This window comes from Delphinapterus leucas, chromosome 4 (genome assembly GCF_059928025.1).
Source record: "Delphinapterus leucas isolate spDelLeu-1000000601 "Yukka" chromosome 4, BTC_Dleu_Yukka2, whole genome shotgun sequence".
Classification (NCBI taxonomy): Eukaryota; Metazoa; Chordata; class Mammalia; order Artiodactyla; family Monodontidae; genus Delphinapterus; species Delphinapterus leucas.
In genome coordinates this window covers 572,087-597,526 of record NC_143132.1, presented here as the reverse complement: position 1 = coordinate 597,526, position 25,440 = coordinate 572,087, and the positions used below count along the sequence as shown (strand labels likewise).

At 47.9% G+C, this 25,440-nt stretch overlaps 1 protein-coding gene across 1 annotated transcript; it reads right to left on the bottom strand.

Annotated features, from left to right (window-relative positions):
* Positions 1 to 1,469: 1,469 nt before the first annotated feature.
* SPATC1L (spermatogenesis and centriole associated 1 like) lies at positions 1,470 to 25,046 on the bottom strand. The gene is made up of 4 exons (XM_022597059.3): positions 24,641 to 25,046; positions 12,602 to 12,952; positions 2,619 to 2,770; positions 1,470 to 2,079 (listed from the first exon to the last, which is right to left on the bottom strand). Exons 1-4 carry the CDS (start codon positions 24,840 to 24,842, stop codon positions 1,753 to 1,755), a joined length of 1,032 nt encoding a protein of 343 aa, XP_022452767.2. The 5' UTR covers positions 24,843 to 25,046; the 3' UTR covers positions 1,470 to 1,752.
* Positions 25,047 to 25,440: the final 394 nt, after the last annotated feature.

Below are 25,440 nucleotides of genomic sequence, written 5' to 3'. Positions count from 1 at the left end.
GACATGGGCACCCCGGCAGCACCTGGCCCTTTGCGAGGGCTTAACCAGGGCAGCTCTCCAAACTCAGGCCCCGATGCCAGGTCCCACCCAAAAGAGCCCGCAGGCCCAGGGGTGGGGGCTCAAAGTGCCCACCAGACGGCCCTGCGTCCTGCAGAGGGCCCCCAGGTGGTGGGGAGTCTCAGCAAGGGTAGTGTCTGGCAGCTGGGAGGGATGAGGTCTGTTAAGGGCTGAATTGTGACCCCCGCCCCCAAATTTATATGTCGAAGGCCTAATCCCAGCATGACTGTGCCTGGAGACAGGGTCTTTGCAGAGATAATGAGGTTAAAATGAGGTCACTAGAGTGGGCCTGATCCCGCAGGAGTGGCGCCCTTATGAGATTAGGACACAGACACCCACAGAGAGTGATGACCATGTGAGGACACAGGGAGGAGGCGGCTGTCCTCGCGCCCAGGGGAGAGGCCCCAGGAGGAACCAGCCCTGTTGCACCTGGATTGCAGATTTCAGCCTCCAGAACCGTGAGATGATAAATTTCTATTGTTTAAGCCGCCCTGTCGGTGGTATTTGTTACAGCACCTGAGCTGACTGAGACAGGGGCCAGTGCATCTGGGACACACAAGGCTGTGACAACCAAGGGACAGGGCGCCCTAGCACCTTCATCCTCATACCTACAGCAGACAAGGAACCAGGAAGGTGTCCTGACTGCAGAGCCTCAGGGGGCCACCTGTCCTCTCCAGGCTTCAGGAGAGTTGGGGGCCAGAGGGCTCTGGCAGGAGTGGGGCTGTGTGTCCTACAGAGACGGTTCTGGGCCAGGGCTTGGCTACGGCTGGGAACGCAAGATGCAGGGACAGGACCCAGTGTGATGCTGGGACCAGTTTTTTTTTTTTCTTTTCTTTTCTATTTTTTTTCTATCTCAGGGGAGTGGGACCAGTTCTTGGGGGCAGTTTTGAGACATTAAAATTTTTGGCAGGTGCTAAAAATAGCTCCTGAATAGGGGACCCTAGAAAGCTCCACCATTTACAGGAAAAAGCCATCTCACCAGCACCCGGTTGCTGGTTTCTACTACCACCTTCCAACCAAAGGGACCAGGGCTCTCGATCCCAGAACCAGGCAGAAAATCGACGCCCTTTGCACACTGGCTCCCCTTCCCCTGGGGGCTCCTGCTTCCTTGAATCATCTCCCAAGTAAACTGCCCGTCCTGCGCCAGCCTCGCCGGCAGGGCGCACCCACACAGCTGCACGCGGGCACGTGGTTTAAAGCGCTGCAGTCGCTGTCTTGCAATTCCTGACTTTTGAAAAAGGTGCCTGTGTTTTCACTCCGCCCTGCAGATTCTGCAGCTGCCCTGCCTGCTGGGGAATCCTTGCCACAGGCTCCGCCTTCGGGGAAACCCGCAGGGGGACGGACCGCTGCCCTTCCAAGAGGAGGCACTGCGACCCCAGGGGAGGGGACCAGGCGCCGTGTGTGCTGGCGGGTCCTCAGGGTTGGTGGCCTCGTTCCAAACACAGCGGGGCCTCTGCCCTCAAAGAGCAGCGGTAAAGGAGGAACAGCAAACAGACGACTTTTAATAGAGTGCGACCCGCTGCGCAGGTGTGGGCGGTGGGGCGGGTGGCCGGGCGCCGGCCGGCGTGTCGGGACAGCGCGGGCGGCGGCGTACCGGGCCCTGGCGCCCTCAGCGCGCCCTCCGGGGAGCGGATGAGGAGTGCGGCGCCCGGGTTGCAACACGCGTTTATTGCAGGGAGGCGCGGGTCGGAGGCTTCACCAGGCGAAGAGCGGGCGGCCGTCCTCCTTGGAGAGCTCGCACAGGCAGTTGAGCAGAAGCAGCGAGTCGCCCAGGAACTTGGGGGGCACGACGTCGATGACCAACTTGCGCAGGGTGGCCGGGCTGCTGTGCAGCGGGTTGGCGCGCAGGTCGGGCCGCTGCTTCAGGATGCCGTAGGTGTTGATGAGGAACTCGCTGAACACGGGGTGCACGGCGCGCTTGTAGCCCAGCCTCTCCAGGCGCGCCGTCAGCGTCAGGTAGCGGTGCGTCAGCTCCAGCCGCTTCTTCTCGTCCACTGAGCCGTCCAGGGACTTGATGGACGTCTGTGGGCACAGGCGCGGGTGGGCGGGCAGAGCCCAGAACCCGCAGGCGGGGCCGTGGAGTGGGGCGGGAGGTGAGGCCCAGGCTCAGGGCCGGGGGCGGGGCAGGGGCTAGATTCCCCTAGCGCAGCTGTGTAGGTGGTGACACTGAGGCCCACAGCCATGCCCCCACCAGGGGAGTCGTCCCCCAGTTTCCCTCCAGCACAGTGTCAGGGAGAGCACGGAGCGGCACCCCAGGCTCGCAGAAGGTGTCTTGCCAGCTGGGGCTGAGCGTCAAAATACTCCCCGGCCTGGAGCCACTCCTGAGACTGTCCCAAGCCAGGAGCGGGAGCAAAGGGACTCATGGGACCAGCTCATCGTGTCCCCTGGCACATTTGCCTCAGACACCACTCAGGCTCGCCCAGGGCTGCAGCTGTGTGGGCACCACGTGTGATGGGGCAGCAAGGGGACCCCGGGGCAGGGGGAGGGTCCTAGGGCAGGAAGGCGACCCCAGAGCAGGGGGTGTTCTAGGGCAGGGAGGGCCCCCAGGCAGGGAGGCGCACCTGCTTGATCTTCTCAGGGATGTTGGACACAGTGAAGCCATAGAGCCGGGTCACCCCTGGGAAGACATAGGCCAGGATGCGCCAGTCCAGCTGGAAGGCGATCTCCCCAACGATGCGCCCGTCCTTCTCGGTGCCAGCAAAGCTCTGGATCTCTGCAAGGGGGAGGGGGGCGGGGGGGCCAGTGAGACAGGCCGGCCAGGACTCGGAGGGTCAGGGGCCACCCACCTTCCTCCTGCCTGTGCTCCAGGGTCCATTTCAGGGAGAGGACCGACCCAAACGCAGACACTGTGGGTTTGCGGTGAAGCCTCAGGAGCCCGGCAGAGCCTTCCGCAAGGCCCTGGTTGTGACCTGAGGGGGCACCCTCCTCCCCACTGACACCTGCCCTCCACTGTGAGGCAAACACAAATTTAAAAGGAAACTTTGAATTTTCTGTTGCCAAAGGGGAAAGAGAGCTTTCCTTTCCTCCCCGTTCTTGGCATGTTCCCTGAGCACCCTGATCCCAGGTCCTTTCTCCATCCCTCCCCCGCTCCCCAACAAAGATGGGCGTAAACACTTTAAAAGCCTGTTTCACAGCCCAGCATTATTTTCTTGTCCCCGAGTCTGCTCAGCACCCAGTCTAAGTTGACCCCTCAGAGGCCCCAGCCCTGTGACCAGGTGAACTCGGGATGGGCTAGGCATGTCCCCCACCTGAGTGTGGGGTCTGGTTAACTGAAGGACATGTAAGTAACACGTGTGGATCCAGTCTGCGTAGCTACGTGAAACGGTGAGGCTCTGTCTCGGCAGCCTGTGTGCATCGCATGCTGGTCTAGTGCTTATTCGGTAATAAGACTTTCCTTCGTTGTGAATAGGATTGCTGCGTTGGCAGATTCTAATTTTAATTATTTCCCACCGTTACCCCGGCACATCAACCGCCCTCCCCTCCAAAACCTGCTCCCAAATCTCCCCTCCCCGCAGCAGTCTCCGATGTCAGCAAGTCTTCCACCAGACAACCGTGATACGATCAATACCCTTCAAAACCACTGTGCTCTTTGAAGGTCACACTGCCTACTGTTATCACCGGGTGCACCTGACCTTGAGAGACGGCCGAGTGAGAAAGGGCCTGCCTCACGATGCCCGGGGCGCCCTCACTGACCAGGACACGCCCGGCTGGGGGGGCGCGGGCTCTCGGCACAGCATCCTGTACCTTCCACACTCTGCCCTTTCTTCCCCACGGGAGACATTTAATAACGTGCCCGTTTCTAAAGCTTTCCCTAAAGCCCTGCAACCTTCAAACCCGCCCGTGATCCAAACCCCTTCCAAGGGTGTTGGATGGTACAGCCCTGCTAGGTCCGTCCACCGGGCGGGCAGTGCACAAACGGGATAGGTGCTCCGCGTGGAGCGCCGGCCCCCCGGTCCTGTTACCCACAAACACCTGTGCCCACCGAAGGCTCAGGACCCCCAGCACACAGAGAGTTCGGCCTGACTCCCCAGCCATGCCGGCAGTGCTCAGTGGCCCGGGGAGTTGCTGAACTGCTCCTGCGGGCTGTCTGTGTGGGCATGAGCGCTGGGCTCCAGGACCAACACTGCCCGTGACCTCGGGCAGCTGTTCTGCTTCCCTCGGCCCCATCCTGTGACTGTCCACACAGCCCCCATCCCAGAACCCCGCCCGGTCACTCTCCATAGGAACGTGATTGCCAGTCAGCACGGGCTTATCAAGGCCAGGTATCGGCAGCCTCCTCCTCTGTGGACACCAGGAGAGGCTGGGGGGACATCCGTCCTTCCGCTCCCTCGGCCGGGCCTGTGCAGGTGCTGAGTGGGGAGGACGAGGCCGAACTCAGAGCAGTCCAGGTCTCAGGGGTTGTGGGCCGGGCAGATGGGTGGGCCAGCATAGGGGCCGAGGGGGTGTGGGTGCCCGGGGCAGAGGGCCTCCCCTGAGCCACAAGACCCAGAGCCCTGTGAGGGCCCTGGGGTCACAAGGTCTCAGGGTTGGGGGCGGCAGAGGGCCAGGTGTCCGAGGGCCCAGGAGAAATGCTGGGCTGAGCCTGTGGAGACAGGGAGCCACAGACGGTGTCGAGAAAGTAATCTGGCGGCTGCGGCCGGAGCGGCAGGACAGGCTCTGGACTCAGGGTTAAACCGGGGGTGACGGGGAGGTTCCTGGTAACAGGGGCTCGGACCCCCCTCAGAGGGGCCCTCGAGGCCCCGAGCAACCAACCCAGCTGAGCCGGGCTGCTTCCGTTCCCTCCTCCAGGAGCATCTCTGGTCCTTCCGTGGTTTGACTTTTCCTCACGATGAGCCTTCGAGGGGCCTCAGACTCCACTTACACACAAAGGAGCTGAGGTTGAGGGGCTCGCTGCTTCCCAATGACTTTTAACTCTTTTTATTGAGATGTAATTCACATTATAAAATTCACTCTTTTCAAATATGCAATCCAGTGGCTTTTAGTATATTCACCAAGTCGTATAGCCATCACCACAGTCTACAAAAGCCTGCACCCGACTAGCGCTCACTCACAGTTCACCCTGCAGCCACACACCCACTTTCTGACCCTACGGATTTATCTACTCTGGACATTTCATATCGGTGGAATCACATAATATGTGGTCTTTCGTGACTGGCTTCATTCACCCAGCATGTTTTCATGGCACATCCATGTTGTAACGTGTGTCAGGACTTCAGTCCTATTTATGGCTGAATAACAGTCCGTTGTATGGATACAGCACATTCTGTTTATCCATTCCTCCATTAATAGGCATCTGGGCATATTCCACAGCAATATGAATAATGCTGCTATGAACGCTCATATAAACATTTTTGTGTGGACAAATGTTTTCAAGTCTTTCGGTGATATACCTTGGAATGGAATTGCTGGGACACGAGGTAACTCTATGTCTAACTTTTTGAGGAACTGCCAGACTGTTTTCCACAGCGGCAAGGTGTGTAGGTTCCAATTCCCCCACTCCCTCTCCAACACTGCTTATTGTCCGTCTTTTTTTTTTTTTTTTGCGGTACGTGGGCCTCTCACTGTTGTGGCCTCTCCCGTTGCGGAGCACAGGCTCCGGACGCGCAGGCTCAGCGGCCATGGCTCATGGGCCCAGCCGCTCCGCAGCACGTGGGATCTTCCCGGACCGGGGCACGAACCCGCGTCCCCTGCATCGGCAGGCGGACTCTCAACCACTGCACCACCAGGGAAGCCCTGTCCGTCTTTTTTATTATAACCATCCTGGTGGACGTGAAGTGGTGTCTCACTGCAGTTTTCATTTGCATTTCACTGATGGCTGAGGATACTGAACATCTTTTCACGTGCTTATTGGCTATTTGTCTGCCTTCTTTGGGGAAATGTCTATTTAAATTCTTTGCCCATTTTTAATTGGATTGTTTGTCTTTTACTGAGGAGTTGTAAGTGTTCTTATATATCCTGGATACTGCTCCCTTATCGGATACATGATTTACACATATTTTCTCCCATTCCATGAGCTGACTTTTCACTTTCTTGAAACTTTCCTTTGAAATACCAAAGTGTTTACCTTTGATAAAGTCTGATATAACTGTTTTTTCTTTCGTTGCTCATGCCTTTGGTGTCACAGCTATGACTCTATTGTCAAATCCAAGGTCATAAGAGTTATGTCTATGTTTTCTTTTAAGAGTTTTATGTCTTTTAAGTCTGTGATCTATTTTTAGTTAATTTTCGTAGTTGTGTGAAGTCCAACTTCATTATTTTGCACCTGGATATCCACTTTCCCAGCACCGTTTGTTGAAAAGACTCTTCTCTCCCCACTGAATTGTCTTGGAACCCTTGTCAAAGATCAAACCTGTAGATGCATGGGTTTATCTCTGGACTTATTCTATTTCATCGACTTGTATGCCTGTTCTTATACCAGTACCATGCTGTTGATTACTGTAACTTTATAGTAAATTTTGAAATTGGGAAATGTGTGTCCTCCGATTTTATTCTCCTTTTTCAAGATTGCTTTGCCTATTCTGAGTCCCATACATTTCCATACAAATTTTAGGATCAGCATGTCAATTTCTGCAAAGGAGCCAGGTGGGATTTTGATAAGGATTTGCATTGAGATTTGTGGATCAATTTGGGGAGTTTTGCCATCTTGATAATATTAAGTCTTTTAAGCCATGACTGCAAGATTTTTTCCATTTATTTAGGTCTTAATTTCTTTCAACCATGTTTTATAGTTTTCAGTGTTCTCCTTCCTTAATCACTTAGCAGTGCTGTAGGAGGTACCCAGGAATTAAAGCTGAGAACCAGATACACTGCACAGAAACATGTTAGGGAAAATGGGGCCCATGGAGAAGCAGGGTGCAAACTCCCCCTTCTGTATTAATACATTTATCTCATCAGGAATCAGTCCTTCTCCCTGCTTCCCTAAAGTATAAATTAGGCAGAAGAAACGAGCTACACCTGAGAGGATCTAGAAGTCATGTCTAGCCAACTTGGGCCTTCCAAGATCCAGCCAAAAACCTATTCCTCAAAGAAAAAAAGTCAGTAAGATTGACAAACCTCTATCCAGACTTATTACAGAAAAAAAGAAGACAAAAATTACCACTATCGGAAATGAGAGATGGCATCACCACAGATTTTACAGACATTAAAAGGATAGTAATGTAATATTAACAACAACTTTATGCCAATAAATTTAACAACTGGGATGAAATGAACCAATTCCTTAAAAGATACAAAAGCTCACTTTTGTATCTTTTTTTGTGAGTGAACTACCAAATCTCACTCAAGAAGAAATTTTTTAAAAATTGAACAGCCTTATATCAACTAAGGAAATTGAATTTGTTGGGGTGGGGAGAGAATGTTCCCACAAAGAAAATTCAACACTCAGATGGTTTCAGTGACGAAATTTACCAGACACCTAAGGAATACATAATGCCAATTCTACACAGACTCATCTAGATAATTAAAGAGAATGGAACACTTTCTTCCTCATTCACTGAGGCTGAAATTAACCCAATATCAAAGTCAAAACATGACATTATAAGAAAACTATAGACCAATATTCCTCACAGACTGCAAAAATTCTTAACAAAAATTTAGTAAATTGAATCAAACAATACAAAAAAGTATAATACATCATGACCAAGTGAGGTTTACCTCAGTAATGCAAGGTGGGTTTATAATTCAAAAATCAATCAATGTTATTTACCATATTAACAAACTACCAATGAAAACCAAATGCTCATCTCAATAGGTGCAAAAAAAGCATTCAACAAATTCCAAAATACATCCAGGATAACTCTGAGCAAACAAGGAATTAAAGGGAACTTCCTCAACCTGATGGAGGGCATCTACAAAACTTAGCTAACATCATACTTAATGGTGACAGACTGAATGCTCTCCCCCTAAATCCAAAAAAGACAAGAATGCCCACTGTCACCATTTCTATTCAACACTGTTCCAGCCAATGCAATAAGACAAGAAAAAGAAATTAAAGGCATACAGATTAGAAATGAAAAAATAACTTTGCCTTTATTCACAAATGACACGATATCTATCCTAAGGAATCTAAAAAAAAAAACTACTAGAACAAATATGTGAGTTCAGTTAAGTTGCAAGATACAAGGTTCTATTTGTCAGGGTTCTTTAGAGAAACAGAAACAGAACCATGTGTGGTGTGTGTGTGTGTGATTATGAAAACTGACAAGTCCCAAGATCTGTGAGGGTGAGTCAGCAAGCTGGAGGCTCAGAAGAGCTGATGATATAGTCTCAGTCTGAGCTCAAGGTCTGAGAAACAAGAGAATCAATGGTGTGGCTCCAGTTCAAAGGACTGGAGGTGTGAGAGTTGAGATTTCAGTTGCAATCCAAAGGCAGTCAGGCAGGAGGAATTCCCTCTTACTTAGGAGAGAGTCAGCCTTTTTGTCCTTTTCAGGCCTTCAACTGATTGGATGAGGCCCACCCACAGTAAGGAAGTCAATCTACTTTACTCAGTCTATTGACTTAAATATTAAACTCATCCAAAAACATCCTCACAGAAATACCCAGAATAATGTTTGACCAAATATCTGGGCACCTAATGGCCCAGTCAAGTTGACAAATAAAATTAACCATCATGGGGTCAATATACAAAACCAATTGTGTTACTATATACGAGAAACAATCAGAAATTCATATTGATAAAAACAATACTATTTATTTTTCAGCATCAAAAACATGAAATACTAAGGGATAAATTCAACAAACATGTGCAAGATCTGTACACAGAAAACTATAAAATATTGCTGAGCAATATTTTTTTAACTTATTTATTTATCTATTTATTGGAGGCATTGGGTTTTCATTGTGGTGCACGGGCTTCTCATTGCAGTGGCTTCTCTTGTTGTGGAGCGCGGGCTCTAGGTGCGCGGGCTTCAGTAGTTGTGGCACATGCACTCAGTAGTTGTGGCTCACGGGCTTTAGAGTACAGGCTCAGTAGTTGTGGCGCATGGGCTTAGTTGCTTTGCAGTATGTGGGATCTTCCCAGACCAGGGCTCAAACCCAAGTCCCCCGCATTGGCAGGCGGATTCTTAACCACTGCTCCACCAGGGAAGTCCCAAGGGCGTGTTGCCTCCCCGTGGGGGAATCGAACCCTGGTCTCCCACGTGACAGACGGGGATACTCACCACTATACTAACAAGGATGGCGGCTTGAGCGATATTTTTAAAGAACTAAATAAATCGAGAGATATACAGGCATACCTTGGATATATTGCTGATTCAGTTCCAGACCACCACAATAAAGCAAAATATCACACTAAAGCAAGTCACATGAACTTTTTTGGTTTTTCAGTGCACATAAAATTAGTTTTACACTATACTGTAGTCTATAGTGTGCAATAACATTACGTCCAAAAAAACCCCAATGTACATACCTTAATTTTAAAATATTTTATTGCTAAAAAATGCTAACCATCATTTGAGCCTTCAGTGAGTCACAACCTTTTTGCTGGGGAGGGCCCCTGCCTCAGTGCTGATAGCTGCTGACTGATCAGGGTGGTGGTTGCTGAAGGCTGGGGTCGGTGTGGCAATTTCTTTAAAAAGGTAACAATGAAGTTTGCTACATTGACTGCATCTCATTTCAAGAATAATTCCTCCGTAGCATGCAATGCTGTTTCATAGCATTTCACCCACAATAGAACTTCTTTCAAAATTAAAGTTAATCCTCTCAAACCCTGCTGCTACTTTATTGACTACGTTTATGTAATGTTCTAAATCCTTTGTTGTCATTTCAACAATCTTTACAGCATCTTCACCAGGACTAGATTCCATTTCAAGAATCCACTTTCTTAGCTCATCCATAAAAAGCAGCTCCTCATCTATGAAGCCTTTATCCTGAGATTGCAGCAAGTCAGTCACATCTCAGGCTCCACTTCTGATTCTAGTTCTCCTGCAGTTTCTACCACATCTGCAGTTATTTCCCCCACTAAGGTCTTTTTTTTTTTAAATAATCGAATATTAGGGTTTTGTTTTGTTTTGTTTTGTTTTGGGCTGCGTTGGGTCCTTGTTGCTGTGCACAGGCTTTCTCTAGTTGCGGTGAGCAGGGTTACTCTTTGTTGCGGTGCACGGGCTTCTCATTGAGGTGGCTTCTTTTATTGTGGAGCACGGGCTCTAGGCATGCGGGCTTCAGTAGTTGTGGTGTGCGGGCTCAGTAGTTGTGGTGCACAGGCTTAGTTGCTCCACAGGATGTGGGATCTTCCAGGACCAGGACTCGAAACCGTATCCCCTGCATTGGCAGGTGGATTCTTAACCACTGCGCCACCAGGGAAGCCCCACACTGAGGTCTTGAACCTCTCAAAGTCATCCATGAGGGTTGGTACCAACTTCTTCCAAACTCCTAATGTTGATATGTTGACCTCTTCCCGTGAATCATGAATGTTCTTAATGGTATCTAGAATGATGAATCCTTTCCAGAAGGTTTCAATTGACTTTGCCCCGATCCATCAGAGGAATCACTGTCTCTGGTGGCTGTAACCTTACGAAATGTATTTCTTCAATAATAAGACCTGAAAGTCAAAATGACTCCTTGATCCATGGGCTGCAGGATGTATGTTGTGTTAGCAGACGTGAAAACAACCTTTATCTCATTGTGCATCTCCATCAGAGCTCCAGGGTGACCAGGTGCATTGTCGATGGGCAGTAATATTTTGAAAGGAATCTTTTTTTCTGAGCAGTAGGTCTCAGTAGGGGACTTAAAATATTCACTAAACCATTTTGCAAACAGATGTGCTGTTACCCAGGCTTTGTTGTCCATTTATAGAGTGCAGGCAGAGTGCTCTTAGGATTTTCAGATGATAAATGCATAATTCTTAAGGGCCTTAGGATTTTCAGAGGATAAACGAGCACTGGCTTCAACTTCAAGTCACCAGCTGCATTAGCCCCTAACAAGAGAGCCAGCCTGTCCTTTGAAGCTTTGAAGCCAGGCAGTGACTTCTCCTCTCTAACTGTAAAGTCCTAGATAGAATCTTCTTCCAACAGAAGACTGTTTCATCTACATTGAAAATCAGTTGTTTAGTGTAGCCACCTTCATGAATTATCTCACCTGGATCTTCTGGACAACAGCTGCAACTTCTACATCAGCACTTGCTGCTTCACCTGGCACTTTTATGTCATGGAGATGGCTTCTTTCCTTAAACCTCATGAACCGCCCTCTGCTAACTTCAAACTTCTCTTCTGCAGTTTCCTCACCTCTCTCAGCCTTCATAGAATTGGAGAGAGTTAGGGCCTTGCTCCAGGTTAGACTTTGACCGAAGGGAATGTTGTGGCTGGTTTGATCCTCTATCCAGACCACTGAAACTTTCTCCATATCAGCAATAAGGCTGTTTCACTTTCTTATCATTCGTGTGATCACGGTAGCACTTTAATTTCCTCCAGAACTTTCCTTTGCCTTCACAGCTTGGCTAACTGTTTGGCACAAGAGACCCAGCTTTGGCCCTTCTTGGCTTTTGACCTGGCTTCCTCACTCAGCTTCATCATTTCTAGCTTGTGGTTTAAAGTGAGAGACATGTGACTCTTCCTTTCACTTGAACACTTAGAGGCATTGTAGGCTTATTAATTGGCCAATTTCAATATTGTCTTGTCTCAGGGAATAGGGAGGCCTGAGGAGAGGAAGAGACAGGGGAGGGCTGGTAGCTGGAGCAGTCAGAACGCCCACAACATATATGCATTAAGTTTGCCGTCTTGTATGCGCGTAGTCCTTGGTGTCCCAAAACAGTTATAATAGTAACATCAAAGACCACTGATCGGGAGATCAGCTCCATGCTTTGTGACACCTAGAGGGGTGAGATAGGGAGGGTGGGAGGGAGGGAGACGCAAGAGGGAAGAGATATGGGAACCATATGTATATGTATAACTGATTCACTTTGTTATAAAGCAGAAACTAGCACACCATTGTAAAGCAATTATACTCCAATAAAGATGTAAAAAAAAAAAAGACCACTGATCAAAGATTACCACAACAAAGATAATAATGATGGAAAAGTATGAAATATTGCAAGAATTACCAAAACGTGACACACAGACATTAAGTGAGCAAATGCTGTTGGAAAAATGGTGCCAATAGACTTGCTCCACATAGGGCTGCCACAAACCTTCAATTTGTAAAAAATGCCATATCTGTGAAGCACACATAAAGCAAAGTGCAATAGAACAAGATACGCCAGTACAGTGTCTGCACATCTGAAGATTCAATATTGTTACAATGCCATTTCTCTGAAAAGTGACCTGGAGGTCCAGGACAATTCCAATCAAAATGCCAGCAAGGTTTTCTTGTAGAAATGGGCAAGTTGATTCTAACATTCATACAGAACCTAGAATAGGCAGAACAACTTGGACAAAAAGAACAAAGTTGAAGAACTTATACCATCTGATTTACAGTCTTATTATAAAGCTACAGTCATTGAGACACTGTGTATTGGAATCAATACTGACGCAGATAAATGCAGCAGCACAGAGCCCGGACCACTCTCCCCAGCAGCGCCTCCCACCCTGCACCCACCCCTGGCCCGCTGTACCGTTAAGGTAGAAGCTCTTCCTGGTCCTGTCCCCGGAGGGCAGGCTGCTCTCCAAGAAGCACACCTTCTTGGGCCGGCCCACCTCCCTGGGCTCCAGCAGGCTCTTGTCCGCCAGCGGGTCCTGCAAGGAACTCAGGAGCGGGCACAGCTTCCGGTCAGAGCCACGGGGCGCAGACAGCTCTGGGGAGCTGAGGAAATCCTTGAAGGGCACCTGGGAGGAGGTCGCACAGCCCGGGGAGGCATCGTCCTCGCTGGAGAGGGGGGCGTGTGAGCACAGCAGATCCTCCAGGGAGGACGCCTGCAGCTGGGAGGGTGCATCAGGGCCACCGTTGAATCTTCCAAAATCTGGAACTAGGGCAGGGAGGAGAGGAAGGAGACATCAGGCTGAGGTTCCCGAAACATCCCGAGAAGTGTAGAGACCACTTTAAGAACACGCACACACCCTGCCCCGGCTCTGACACCTGCTCCCATTTACGCTTTGGAGGAGGTGACGGACACATGGGCAAAACAGCTATGGGCGCTGGCGCCCAAGGACACCAGCAGCCTCAGGTTCATGGGCACAGTGAGCGTGGGTGCCTCTGATGCCTCCTCCAACCTGTGCATCCACACACTATGACAGTGACTGTTATGTGCTTCTTAAATTTTACATAAATGGTATCATCTGACACATGTTTTATTCTGAAACTTATCTTTTGTTGAGATTTATCCACATTGACTGAGTCATTTGGTAGCTCACTGGTTCATTTAACCATTTCCCGGCTCACGTGCACACACACTTGCACAAAGACACAGATTTTTTTAACCATCATCCCACTGAGGCATGTGGGGCTGTTTCCAAATTTCCTTGTAAAAGCAAAGCCGTGATCAGTGTCCCTCGATGTGCATCCCCTGCCAAACACACAGCCCACAAACTGTCAATGGGACACGCCTCAGGAACTTAACAAGGCTGAGGCATCAAGGGTCCCCAGAGCTGGATTCTTCCTCTGGCTCAGCCCCAGAGGAGCCTGGATCCCTGTGCTCAGGATGCAAATATTCCGAGGGGAGGTGGGCTGTTCCAGCAGTGGGCAGGGGCTGGAAAAACTCACCTCATGGACTTGGGGAAGAGCCACATCTATGACCCAGTTTTAAAGGGACTGTTGTGTGGCCAGGTGGGTTTGCATTTTTCATTTAGTTTCTATTTAGTGAATTGAAATTCCCTTCTGTTATTCCTAAGCCTTAATAAATTTGTGTTAAACGTTAAAAAAAAATTTTATTTAATCCTCAGTGAAGTCCAAATTTTCAGGTCACATTACAATAAAACTGTAAATGAAAAATGAGAGTCAATAGAAAACTCCGTCTCCTCAGAATTAAAAGCATTCTCTTAAGTAATGATCAGATCAAGGAGGAAATAAAAATAGGAAGAAAATGATTATTGAAAAATACTGAAAATCAGAACACTATATATACTACCACATCAGTACATTTAAAACTGTATTTAGGGACTTCCCTGGTGGCGCAGTGGTTGAGAATCTGCCTGCTAATGCAAGGGACACGGGTTCGAGCCCTGGTCTGGGAGGACCCCACATGCCACGGAGCAACTAGGCCTGTGAGCCACAACTGCTGAGCCTGCGCGTCTGGAGCCTGTGTTCTGCAACAAGAGAGGCCGCGATAGTGAGAGGCCCGCACACCGCGATGAAGAGTGGCCCCCGCTTGCCGCAACTAGAGAAAGCCCTCACACAGAAACGAAGACCCAACACAGCCATAAACAAATAAATAAATAAATTTAAAAAGAATAACAACCCAAGCCAAGCTGTAGGATTTGTTTAAAAAAAAAAACTGTATTTAGGCGGACTCTGGGAGGGCTCACGCCAAGGAGTACTTTCCAGAACTTCTGCTGCCAGTGTCCTTGTCCTCACAGTGAGACACAGCCACCCGCGCCTCTGCAGGAGACCCTCCAACACTAGCAGGATTTCAGAGAGGATTTAACATGTAACGGGAAGAACTCTGCTCTCAGTTTGAAGACTGGGTTTTCGATAAGCAGCGGTCCCTTGGTATCATTAGATTGACTATTGATTCATCTTCGTCTACATCAGTCAAGATCTATCATCTGAGTTTCTGATGCTGCTGACTCTACATCTGAACCTGGATGTTTTAAGAGCATTACAAACTGAGCAAGTCTGAAAATGAACTGGTGGATAAAAGTAATCATCTAAATTCTCCTCAGGAGAGAGCAGACAGCAGAAGCAAGGAGAACTACAATCCTGCAGCCTGTGGAACAAAAACCATATTCACAGAAAGGTAGACATGACGAAAAGTCAGAGGGCTATGTACCAGATGAAGGAACAAGATAAAACCCCAGAAAAACAATTAAATGAAGTGGAGACAGGAAACCTTCCAGAAAAAGAATTCAGAATAATGATAGTGAAGATGATCCAGGACCTCGGAAAAAGAATGGAGGCAAAGGTCGAGAAGATGCAAGAAATGTTTAACAAAGACCTAGAAGAATTAAAAAACAGACACCTAGAAGAATTAAAGAACAAACAAACAGAGATGGGTAATACAATAACTGAAATGACAAATACACTAGAAGGATGAATAGCAGCAAAACGGAGGAAGACAGGATAAGTGATCTGGAAGACAGAATGGTGGAATTCACTGCTGCGGAACAGAATAAAGAAAAAAGAATGAAAAGAAATGAAGACAGCTTAAGAGATCTCTGGGACAACATTAAAATGCACCAACATTCACATTATAGGGGTCCCAGAAGGAGAAAAGAGAGAGAAAGGACCTGAGAAAATATTTGAAGAGATTATAGTTGAAAACTTCCCTAACATGGGAAAGGAAATAGCCACCCAAGTCCAGGAAGTGCAGAGAGTCCCAGGCAGGATAAACCCAAGGAGAAACATGCCAAGACACGTAATAATCAAACTGACAAAAATTAAAGACAAAGAAAAATTATTGAAAGCAACAAGGGAAAAACGACAAATAACATACAAGGGAATTCCCATAAGGTTAACAGCTGATTTCTCAGAAGAAACTCTACAAGCCAGAAGGGAGTGGCATGGTATTATTAGAGTGATGAAAGGGAAGAACCTACAACCAAGATTACTCTACCTGGCAAGGATCTCATTCAGATTCGATGGAGAAATCAAAAGCTTTAGAGACAAGCAAAAGCTAAGAGAATTCAGCACCACCAAACCAGCTCTACAACAAATGCTCAAGGAACTTTTCTAAGTGGGAAAAACAAGAGAAGAAAAGGACCTACAAAAACAAACTGAAAACAATTAAGAAAATGGTCACAGGAACATACATGTCGATAATTACCTTAAACGTGAATGGATTAAATGCTCCAACCCAAAGACACAGGCTTGCTGAACGGATACAAAAACAAGACCCATCTATATGCTGTCTATAAGAGACGCACTTCAGACCTAGGGACACATACAGACTGAAAGTGAGGGGATGGAAAAAGATATTCCATGCAAATGGAAATCAAAAGAAAGCTGGAGTAGCAACACTCATATCAGATCAAATAGACTTTAAAATAAAGAATATTACAAGAGACAAGGAAGGCCACTACATAATGGTCAAGGGATCAATCCAAGAAGAAGATATAACAATTATAAATATATATGCACCCAACATAGGAGCACCTCAATACATAAGGCAACTGCTAACAGCTATAAAAGAGGAAATCAACAGTGACCCAATAATAGTGGGGACTTTAAAACCTCACTTACACCAATGGACAGATCATCCAGACAGAAAATTAATAAGGAAACACAAGCTTTAAATGACACAATAGACCAGATAGATTTAATTGATATTTATAGTACATTCCAGACAAAAACAGAAGATTACACTTTCTTCTCAAGTGTGCACAGAACATTCTCCAGGGCAGATCATATCTTGGGTCACAAATCAAACTTTGGTAAATTTAAGAAAATTGAAATCATATCAAGCAAAATTTCTGACCACAACGTTATGAGATTAGAAATCAATTACAGGGGAAAATATGTAAAAAAAACACAAAAACATGGAGGCTATACAATACATTACTAAATAAGCAAGAGATCATGAAGAAATCAAAGAGGAAATCAAAAAATACCTAGAGACAAATTACGATGAAAACACGATGATCCAAAATGTACGGGATGCAGCAAAAGACTTTCTAAGAGGGAATTTTATAGCAATACAAGCCTACCTCAAGAAACAAGAAAAATCTCAAATAAACAAACTAACCTTACACCTAAATGAACTAGAGAAAGAAGAACAAACAAAACCCAAAGTTAGTAGAAGGAAAGAAATCATAAAGATCAGAGCAAAGATCAATAAAACTAAAAGCTGGTTCTTTGAGAAGATAAACAAAATTGATAAAACCTTAGCCAGACTCATCAAGAAAAAGAGGGAGAGGACTCAAATCAATAAAATTAGAAATGAAAAAGGAGAAGTTATGACAGACTCCAAAGAAATATAAAGCATCCTAAGAGACTACTACAAGCAACTCTATGCCAATAAAATGGACAACCTGGAAGAAATGGACAAATTCTTAGAAAAGTATAACATTCCAAGACTGAACCAGGGAGAAATAGAAAATATGAACAGACCAATCACAAGTAATGAAATTGAAACTGTGATTAAAAATCTTCCAACAAACAAATGTCCAGGACCAGATGGCTTCACAGGTGAATTCTATCAAACATTTAGAGAATAGCTAACACCCATCCTTCTCAAACTCTTCCAAAAAATTGTAGAGGAAGGAACACTCCCAAACTCATTCGAGGAGGCCACCATCACCCTGATACCAAAACCAGGCAAAGATATTTCAAAAAAAGAAAAATACAGACCAATATCACTGATGAATATAGATGCAAACATCCTCAACAAAATACCAGCAAAAAGAATCCAACAATGCAGTAAAAGGACCATACACCATGATCAAGTGGGATTTATCCCAGGGATGCAAGGATTCTTCAACATACGCAAATCAATCAATGTGATACACCGTATTAACAAATTGAAGAATAAAAACCATATGATCATCTCAATAGATGCAGAAAAAGCTTTTGACAAAATTCAACACCCATTTATGATAAAAACTCTCCAGAAAATGGGCATAGAGGAAATCTACCTCAACATAATAAAGGCCATATATGACAAACCCACAGCAAACATCATTCTCAATGGTGAAAAACTGAAAGCATTTCCTCTAAGATCAGGAACAAGACAAGGATGTCCACTCTCACCACTATTATTCAACATAGTTTTGGAAGTCCTAGCCACGGCAATCAGAGAAGAAAAAGAAATAAAAGGAATACATATTGGAAAAGAAGAAGTAAAACTGTCACTGTTTGCAGATGACATGATACTATACATAGAGAATCCTAAAGATGCCACCAGGAAACTGCTAGAGCTAATCAGTGAATTTGGTAGAGTTGCAGGATACAAAATTATTGCACAGAAATCTCTTGCATTCCTATAAACTAATGATGAAAAATCTGAAAGAGAAATCAAGGAAACACTCCCATTTACCATTGCAACAAAAAGAATAAAATACCTAGGAATAAACCTTTCTAGGGAGATAAAAGACCTGTATGCAGAAAACTATAAGACACTGATGAAAGAAATTAAAGATGATACCAACAGATGGAGAGATATACCATGTTCTTGGATTGGAAGAATCAATATTGTGAAAATGACTATACTACCCAAAGCAATCTACAGATTCAATGTAATCCCTATCAAATTACCAATGGCATTTTTACAGAACTAGAACAAAAAGTCTTAAAATTTGTAGGGAGACACAAAAGACCCTGAATAGCCAAAGCAATCTTGAGGGAAAAAAAACTGAGCGGGAGGAATCACACTCCCTGACTTCAGACTGTACTACAAAGCTACAGTAATCAAGACAATATGGTACTTGCACAAAAACAGAAATATAGATGAATGGAAGAGGATAGAAAGCCCAGAGATAAATCCACGTACCTATGGTCAACTAATCTATGATGAAGGAGGCAAGGATATACAGTGGAGAAAAGACAGTCTCTTCAATAAGTGGTGCTGGGAAAACTGGACAGCTACATGTAAAAGAATGAAATTAGAACACTCCTTAACACCATACACAAAGATAAACTCAAAATGGATTAGAGACTTAAACGTAAGACTGGACACTATAAAACTCTTAGAGAAAAACATAGGAAGAACATTCTTTGACATAAATCGCAGCAAGATCTTTTTTGATCCACCTCCTAGAGTAATGGAAATGAAACCAAAAATAAACAAATGGGACCTAATGAAACTTAAGAGCTTTTGCAAAGCAAAGGAAACTACAAACAGGACGAAAAGACAACCCTCAGAATGGGAGAAAATATTTGCAAATGAATCAATGGGCAAAGGATTAATCTCCAAAATATATAAACAGCTCATGCAGCTCTATACTAAAAAAAACAAACAACCCAATCCAAAAATGGGCAGAAGGCCTAAATAGACATTTCTCCAAAGAAGACATACAGATGGCCAAGAAGCACATGAAAAGCTGCTCAACATCACTAATTATTAGAGAAATGCAAATCAAAACTACAATGAGGTATCACCTCACACCAGTTCGAATGGGCATCATCAGAAAATCTACAAAAAACAAATGCTGGAGAGGGTGTGAAGAAAAGGGAACCCTCTTGCACTGTTGGTGGGAATGTAAATTGATACAGCCACTATGGAGAACAGTATGGAGGTGTCTTAAAAAACTAAAAATAGAATTACTGTATGACCCAGCAATCCCACTACTGGTCATATACCCAGAGAAAACCATAATTCAAAAAGACACATGCACCCCAATGTTCATTGCAGCACTACTTACAATAGCCAGGAAGCAACCTAAATGCCCATCGACAGAAGAATGGATAAAGAAGATGTGGTACATATATACAATGGAATATTACTCAGCCATAAACAGGAACGAAATTGGGTCATTTGTAGAGACGTGGATGGATCTAGAGACTCTCATACAGAGTGATGTAAGTCAGAAAGAGAAAAACAAATATCATATATTAACACATATACGTGGAGCCTAGAAAAATGGTGCAGATGAACTGGTTTGCAGGCCAGAAATAGAGACACAGATGTAGAGAACAAACGTATGCACAGCAAGAGGAGAAAGTGGTGGGCGGGGGTGGTGGTGTGATGAATTGGGATATTGGGATTGACATATATACACTAATATGTATAAAATGGATAACTAATAAGAACCTGCTACATAAAAAAATAAATAAATTTTTTTTTTAAATCCCGTATTTAGAGGGACCTCCCTGGTGGCACAGTGGTTAAGAATCTGCCTGCCAATGCAGGGGACATGGGTTCAAGCCCTGGTCCGGGAAGATTCCACATGCTGCGGAGCAAGGAATCCCGTTCACCACAACTACTGAGGCTGTGCTCTAGAGCCTGCGAGCCACAACTACTGAGCCCATGTGCTGCAACTACTGAAGTCCATGCGCCTAGATTCCATGCTCTACAGCAAGAGAAGCCATGCAATGAGCAGCCCATGCACTGCAACAAAGAGTAGCCCCCGCTCACCACAACTAGAGAAAGCCTACATGCAGCAACAAAGACCCAACACAGCCAAAAGATAAATTAAAAAAAATACTTTATAAAACAAAAAACTGTATTTAGAGTGAAATTGGTAACTTAAATCCTTTAACTACTTCTAAAACATCACCAAAAAATTAAACATTCATATGGGAATGAACCCTTGAAGAAAGAAAAAGTTAGAAAATAATAAAAATGGCAGCAGAAATAAACTCGAAACAGCTCTAGGGAAAGTCCAATGAGATAGCGAAACTGTGGAAAGCTACTTTAGAGAAACAAAACATAAAGGAATAAAATTGGAAATGAGAAAAGTGATATAAGAATGACTAGGAAGATAATGTTTAAATTATAAAAGTATTGGTATTATATACAATTGAATATTAATTGAAAATTTTAATAAAAGGAGAGATCATCTGGGAAGTTACTTTAAATGACTCAGAAGTAGAAAACCTAAATAGACTAATAAGCAAAAAAGAAAAACCTAGAAGGTACAGAATAATTATTCTGCAAAGGGCTGCAGGCCTGGGTGATTGGTTGGTGAGTGAGTTCTTTCAAGTTCCCAAACAATCCACAATCCCTACATCATATAAATGAGGTTGGAACACTGAAAAAATTAAAAGATGCTTGATTATTAAGGTTATAAATTGTCACAACTCTGATATCAAATCCCTGCAAAGACAGCCCACAGAAAGGAAACTGTAGCCCAGATTCATGTAGGAACAGAGTCCAGAGATCCTAAGCAAAGCCCCAGCCAAACAGATGCCACAACAGACACAGCTCAGACCCAGGACCCACGGGGTCTCTCAGCGAAGCAGCATAACAAGACCCCACAGACGAGCTGTGAGAAGCAGCTGAGGGCACTTCCGCCGATGCCGAAACGAGGTCATAAAAATTTAACAAAATGAGCCGTTTCTCAATTCTTTTTTTTGTTGTTGTTCTTTAAAAATAAGGACTACGGGCTTCCCTGGTGGCGCAGTGGTTGAGTGTCCGCCTGCTGATGCAGGGGACACGGGTTTGTGCCCCGGTCCGGGAAGATCCCACATGCTGCGGAGTGGCTGGGCCCGTGAGCCATGGCCGCTGAGCCTGCGCGTCCGGAGCCTGTGCTCCACAACGGGAGAGGCCACAACAGTGAGAGGCCCGCGTACCGCAAAAAAAAAAAAAAAAAAGGACTAGAAAGGCTCTTCCCCAGCACCCAGACTGCACACCCCCCGATCCCTGGGCAGACAGGGCCATTCACTGCCCACCACCCACCAGGAGGATAGTGGGGAGGCTGCCAAGGCCAAAGGTCCTGGGAGTTCTGAGGAACAAAGACAAAGACAGAAACAAGTGTATGAGCTGCCAACCTCGTTTAAAATGATCCTTTGTAAACAGAGCCACTACAGACTTAGAAAACATAGGAGAATGAACTGAAAAACTTAGCAGAATAAAACAGCTTATGAACGGGCTGGATATAGGATAAATATCTACAAATCAACAGCTTTCCAAAACATAGCAACACTGATAACGAAAACACAGTGGAAAAAGAAATCCCATCCATGATTACAAGTAACATAAAGTGCTCCAGGAATAAACTAATTAATGTGAAAGATTTATGTGTGAGAAATGGCTAAAGAGACTTGAAGAAACAGAGCCAAAAGAGCTTAATAAAACTGCAGTAGATGAAATCATCCTCTGGGTAAATGTACACAGAAGAAATGTGAAAAAATTACCCCTGCCTTCTGAGCCAGTGATTCTACTTTTAGGAAAACAAACCCTAAGGAAATAACCCTAAATATAAAGTATTTTGCTGTGGTATTTACCTCGGGGTAAGAAAAAAGAACTGTCATTTCAAACATAAGAAGAGTTCATTAAATTGTGGTTCATCTGATTTTTGGAATATTACACAGCCATTTGAAATATATTTATAACAATACAGAAACAGCCACATCACAGTGTTAAAGGGAAGGAGGCAGAGAGATACTCAGAAACTACTTAAATCACCCGACACTGCACCCAGGACAGCAAGGAGTCCAGGCAACAGCAGAAGCTCCATGACTCGAGGGGCTCGGGGACCAGGATGGTCTGAAGGAATAAAGCCCAGGAGGGAGGGGCCGGGACGGTCGAGGCTGCCCCCGCCTCTGTCCCTTGGATCATGTGTACCATCTGCTCGAGGCGGCCTCAGGAGACCCCAGTGTGGCCTGGCTCAGCTCCCACAGATGAGGCCATGTACTAGGAAGGTGCAGGGTACAGAGGCCAAAGCCTTTTGGAGAGGGCCCCAGTGTCCTCTTCAACGTTTCAACTGCACACGGCCTTTGACCTAAGCGTTTCCTGACAGCTACCCCTCGGCAGGCCGCAGATGCACACGTGGGGCCATCTGTGGTCACAGGGAGCTGGAAAGGAGCTCCTGTCGTGGGGTCCAGGCTGAAGGGCTTATGGTGAACCCACAGGGAACAGTGTGCCCTCCAGGAGAGGGCCGATGGGCAATGACAGCAAGATGGACAGTTGGGGAAATCAAAGTGTAGAACGGCTCAGCCCCATTTATGTAAACTAAAAGGATCCCTAGACACACACAAATAGCCACCGACAATGTCAGAGAGACGCCAAGTAGACGTTGGCAGCGGCTGCCTCTGGGAGTGGGGTCAGGAGCTCAGGCTCAGCCTGGGGGCAGTTATGTTCCCTGAGTGACTCTGGTAAATGAGAAAAACGGGTCTTCAGAGCACATCCTGTTTCGAATGCAGACAGTGAGCCGCTGCTGTGTGCAGTTCTCCCGTCTGTACCTTGAGCTGCTCGCAGGAACACCTGCTGGTTCTCCAAGTCCAGCCCCAAGGCCAAGGCTGTACCCTCTGCCGAAGGCTGAACCCTAGGCATGGAGGTGACCCTGAGGATGGCTGGGGCCCATGCCGACCTTGGCCCACGCCCTGCAGCTGGGGCTCCAAGGCCTCCCTGTAGAAGGCCTGGTGGCCGCGGGCTGGCCAGGGGCTGGGGCTCCTCCTAAGACTGCTGTCCAGCAGGATCTGGGCTTGCCCATAGGCGGGGTGCTGGCCACAGTCCCGGAGACTCTGGCCCAACTTGGACTCTGACGGGGAACAGCCCAGCCTGAGCGAGGGCCTGCATCTCGCCCGCAGCCCACCCTTCCGGCCCAGTGAGGGGGTGCCCAGAGAGCCTGTGCCCGGCTGACCACGTGGATGGCTCTGAGCCCTGAGGGTAGGCCCTGGCACAACTCCATTCTTGGGATGAAGGGTGACAGAGCGGCACAAGGCAGGTGACTGTTGACAGTTGTCACAGTGCAGACGAGGCCTTGGGACAAGTGCCTCATGAGCCTCTGTGCACTAGGCGTCCCTCGAAGGCTGCGAAGGCGGCACGGACGCTCTGCAGGCGTCACACGCGGGACACAGCACCGTGAGGCCAAGCCCCTCCTCAGCAAGCGCCTGGGGACAAGTGTGTGTCCTGAGCTCCAGCAGGGCCCCCGGGTTTCTCCAGCTGCCCATCCTTTACCCTCCATCCCCCACGAGGACCCCCTGCTTGTCTGAGCTCCTTCCTCAAGGCCCCCCTGAGGCTGAAGGTGTGGAGATGCCGTGAGGGACCCTTGCACCCTGGGGACACGCTCGCTCACGGGGCCCTGCGCCCACAAGCTGCGTGCAGGGGGCTGATGGGTGATGGCACCACCTTCCACATGGGCTTGCTTGCTCAGGGTGGCAGCAGGCATTCGGTGGACTCCAGGAGGTGACCACACAACGGAGGTCCCCGGAGCAGCCGGGCATCCTGCTGCGGAACTGGCAGCAGCTTTGGAAGCAGCTTCAACTGCTTCCAAAAGGAAAGGAAACCATCTCACACCCAGTCGAAAAGAAGGGCTCATCCCAAGAGATGGCAGGTCCACGGGCGCGGGCACCCCCAGGCGAGGGCTGGGGTGTGGACTCTGCCTGCCCTACTGGGCAGTGAGTGATCACCACCTCCAGGGACAAGGAGGTTGCCTGGTCAGGGGCCCACTGTCCACATCCCAACCACTCAGACCAAGGTCAGGGCTCCAACCACGCCCTAAATCATACTCCACATATGAAAATGTTTAAAGCACAGCCAACTGACTTTCACAGCAAGTGTCACGGCCTCTGCAGCGGCTCCCACAGGGCGCGCTGCTTTACGGTTCCTCACTCACTTCCTGCTGGTGATGCTGCAGCTCCCCTCTCCTGGGCGCCCTTCCCGCTCCTGTCGCGGGGTCCAGGCGACGGGCCTTGACTGACGGCCAGCGCGGCGGGCGAAGCTGCCCCGGACGAGGGCTGAGCGGGCCCGGCGGGCCTGGCTCCCAGGAAAGGAGAGGCGCACACGGCCCGGGCCCACCAGCACCCCCGGACTGACCTTGGTGGACCTGGACGTGCTGTTTGTAGCCTCTGTGACAGCACCTCGGCGGCCACCACGGACACAGAGCCCCACCAGCCCAAGCGGGTAACCTGCCCGCCCTCCTCCCAGGTGCGGACCTGCCTGAGGACACAGGCCCGGGCTCACCTGCACTGTCAGGCGAGCAGGCCTCGGGGTAGGCAGGCGCCTTGGGGATGAGCAGGTCGCGGCCCCCATGCCCACAGCTCTCCTGGCAGCTCTCACTGAGCAGCCGCTTCAGCACCTGGTTCTCCTTCATGAGGCGCACCTGCTTCCTGAGGTCGGCGTTCTCGATCATGAGCCTGTTCACCAGCTCGCTGCCCTCAGCCATGGCCGCGTCCTCTGTGCTCACGTGCGGGCCCGTGGCCCCATGGAGGTGGAAATCCAGAGCCCAGGGGCACTCCAGAAACACCAAGAGAAGAGCCCGGAGTTCCACACCCCTGGCCTTCCGCAGCCTTGTGATGTCGCCCTTAAAGCAGCGGTGCCCCGCGGCCACGAGGGAGCGGAGGGGAGGGGGCGGGAGGGTGGGGAGGGGGCGCCTGCGACCTCGCGGGACGGGCACCCCAGCGCAGGGAACAGCTCAGGCCGAGGCCCAGATAGGAAGGTTCTGGCATGTCCCAGGAACAGCGAGAACTCTGGGCCACACCCCTGAGGGAGAGGAGACCGTGGACGCAAGGAAGGCGGGCCGGGAGCCCCTCGACGGCCCCCACAGCCCACGCATCCCCAGCGGGCTCGAGGGGGCTGGCAGCTGGAGGCCACCTGCCGACGACACTCCCCTAGTCCAGAGGGTCCAGGCAGCACGTCAGTGTCCCCACACAGACCACCAGCACTGATTGTCAGGGACACTGACCATTACTGGACCCGAGGACCCCTGGCCAGGGCCCTGGGCCGTCTGGACCAACCACATGCAGAGTCCAGCCAGATTCTAG

What these genes read in the sequence shown, in the direction of transcription:
- SPATC1L (XM_022597059.3), bottom strand. Translation starts at nt 24,842, where the DNA reads ATGGCTGAGGGCAGCGAGCTGGTGAACAGGCTCATGATCGAGAACGCC. An exon ending in GAAGAGCTTCTACCTTAACG is followed by an intron (nt 2,771 to 12,601) that starts GTACAGCGGGCC and finishes TCCCCCTTGCAG; the next exon opens with AGATCCAGAGCTTTGCTGGC. An exon ending in TCCCTGAGAAGATCAAGCAG is followed by an intron (nt 2,080 to 2,618) that starts GTGCGCCTCCCT and finishes CTGTGCCCACAG; the next exon opens with ACGTCCATCAAGTCCCTGGA.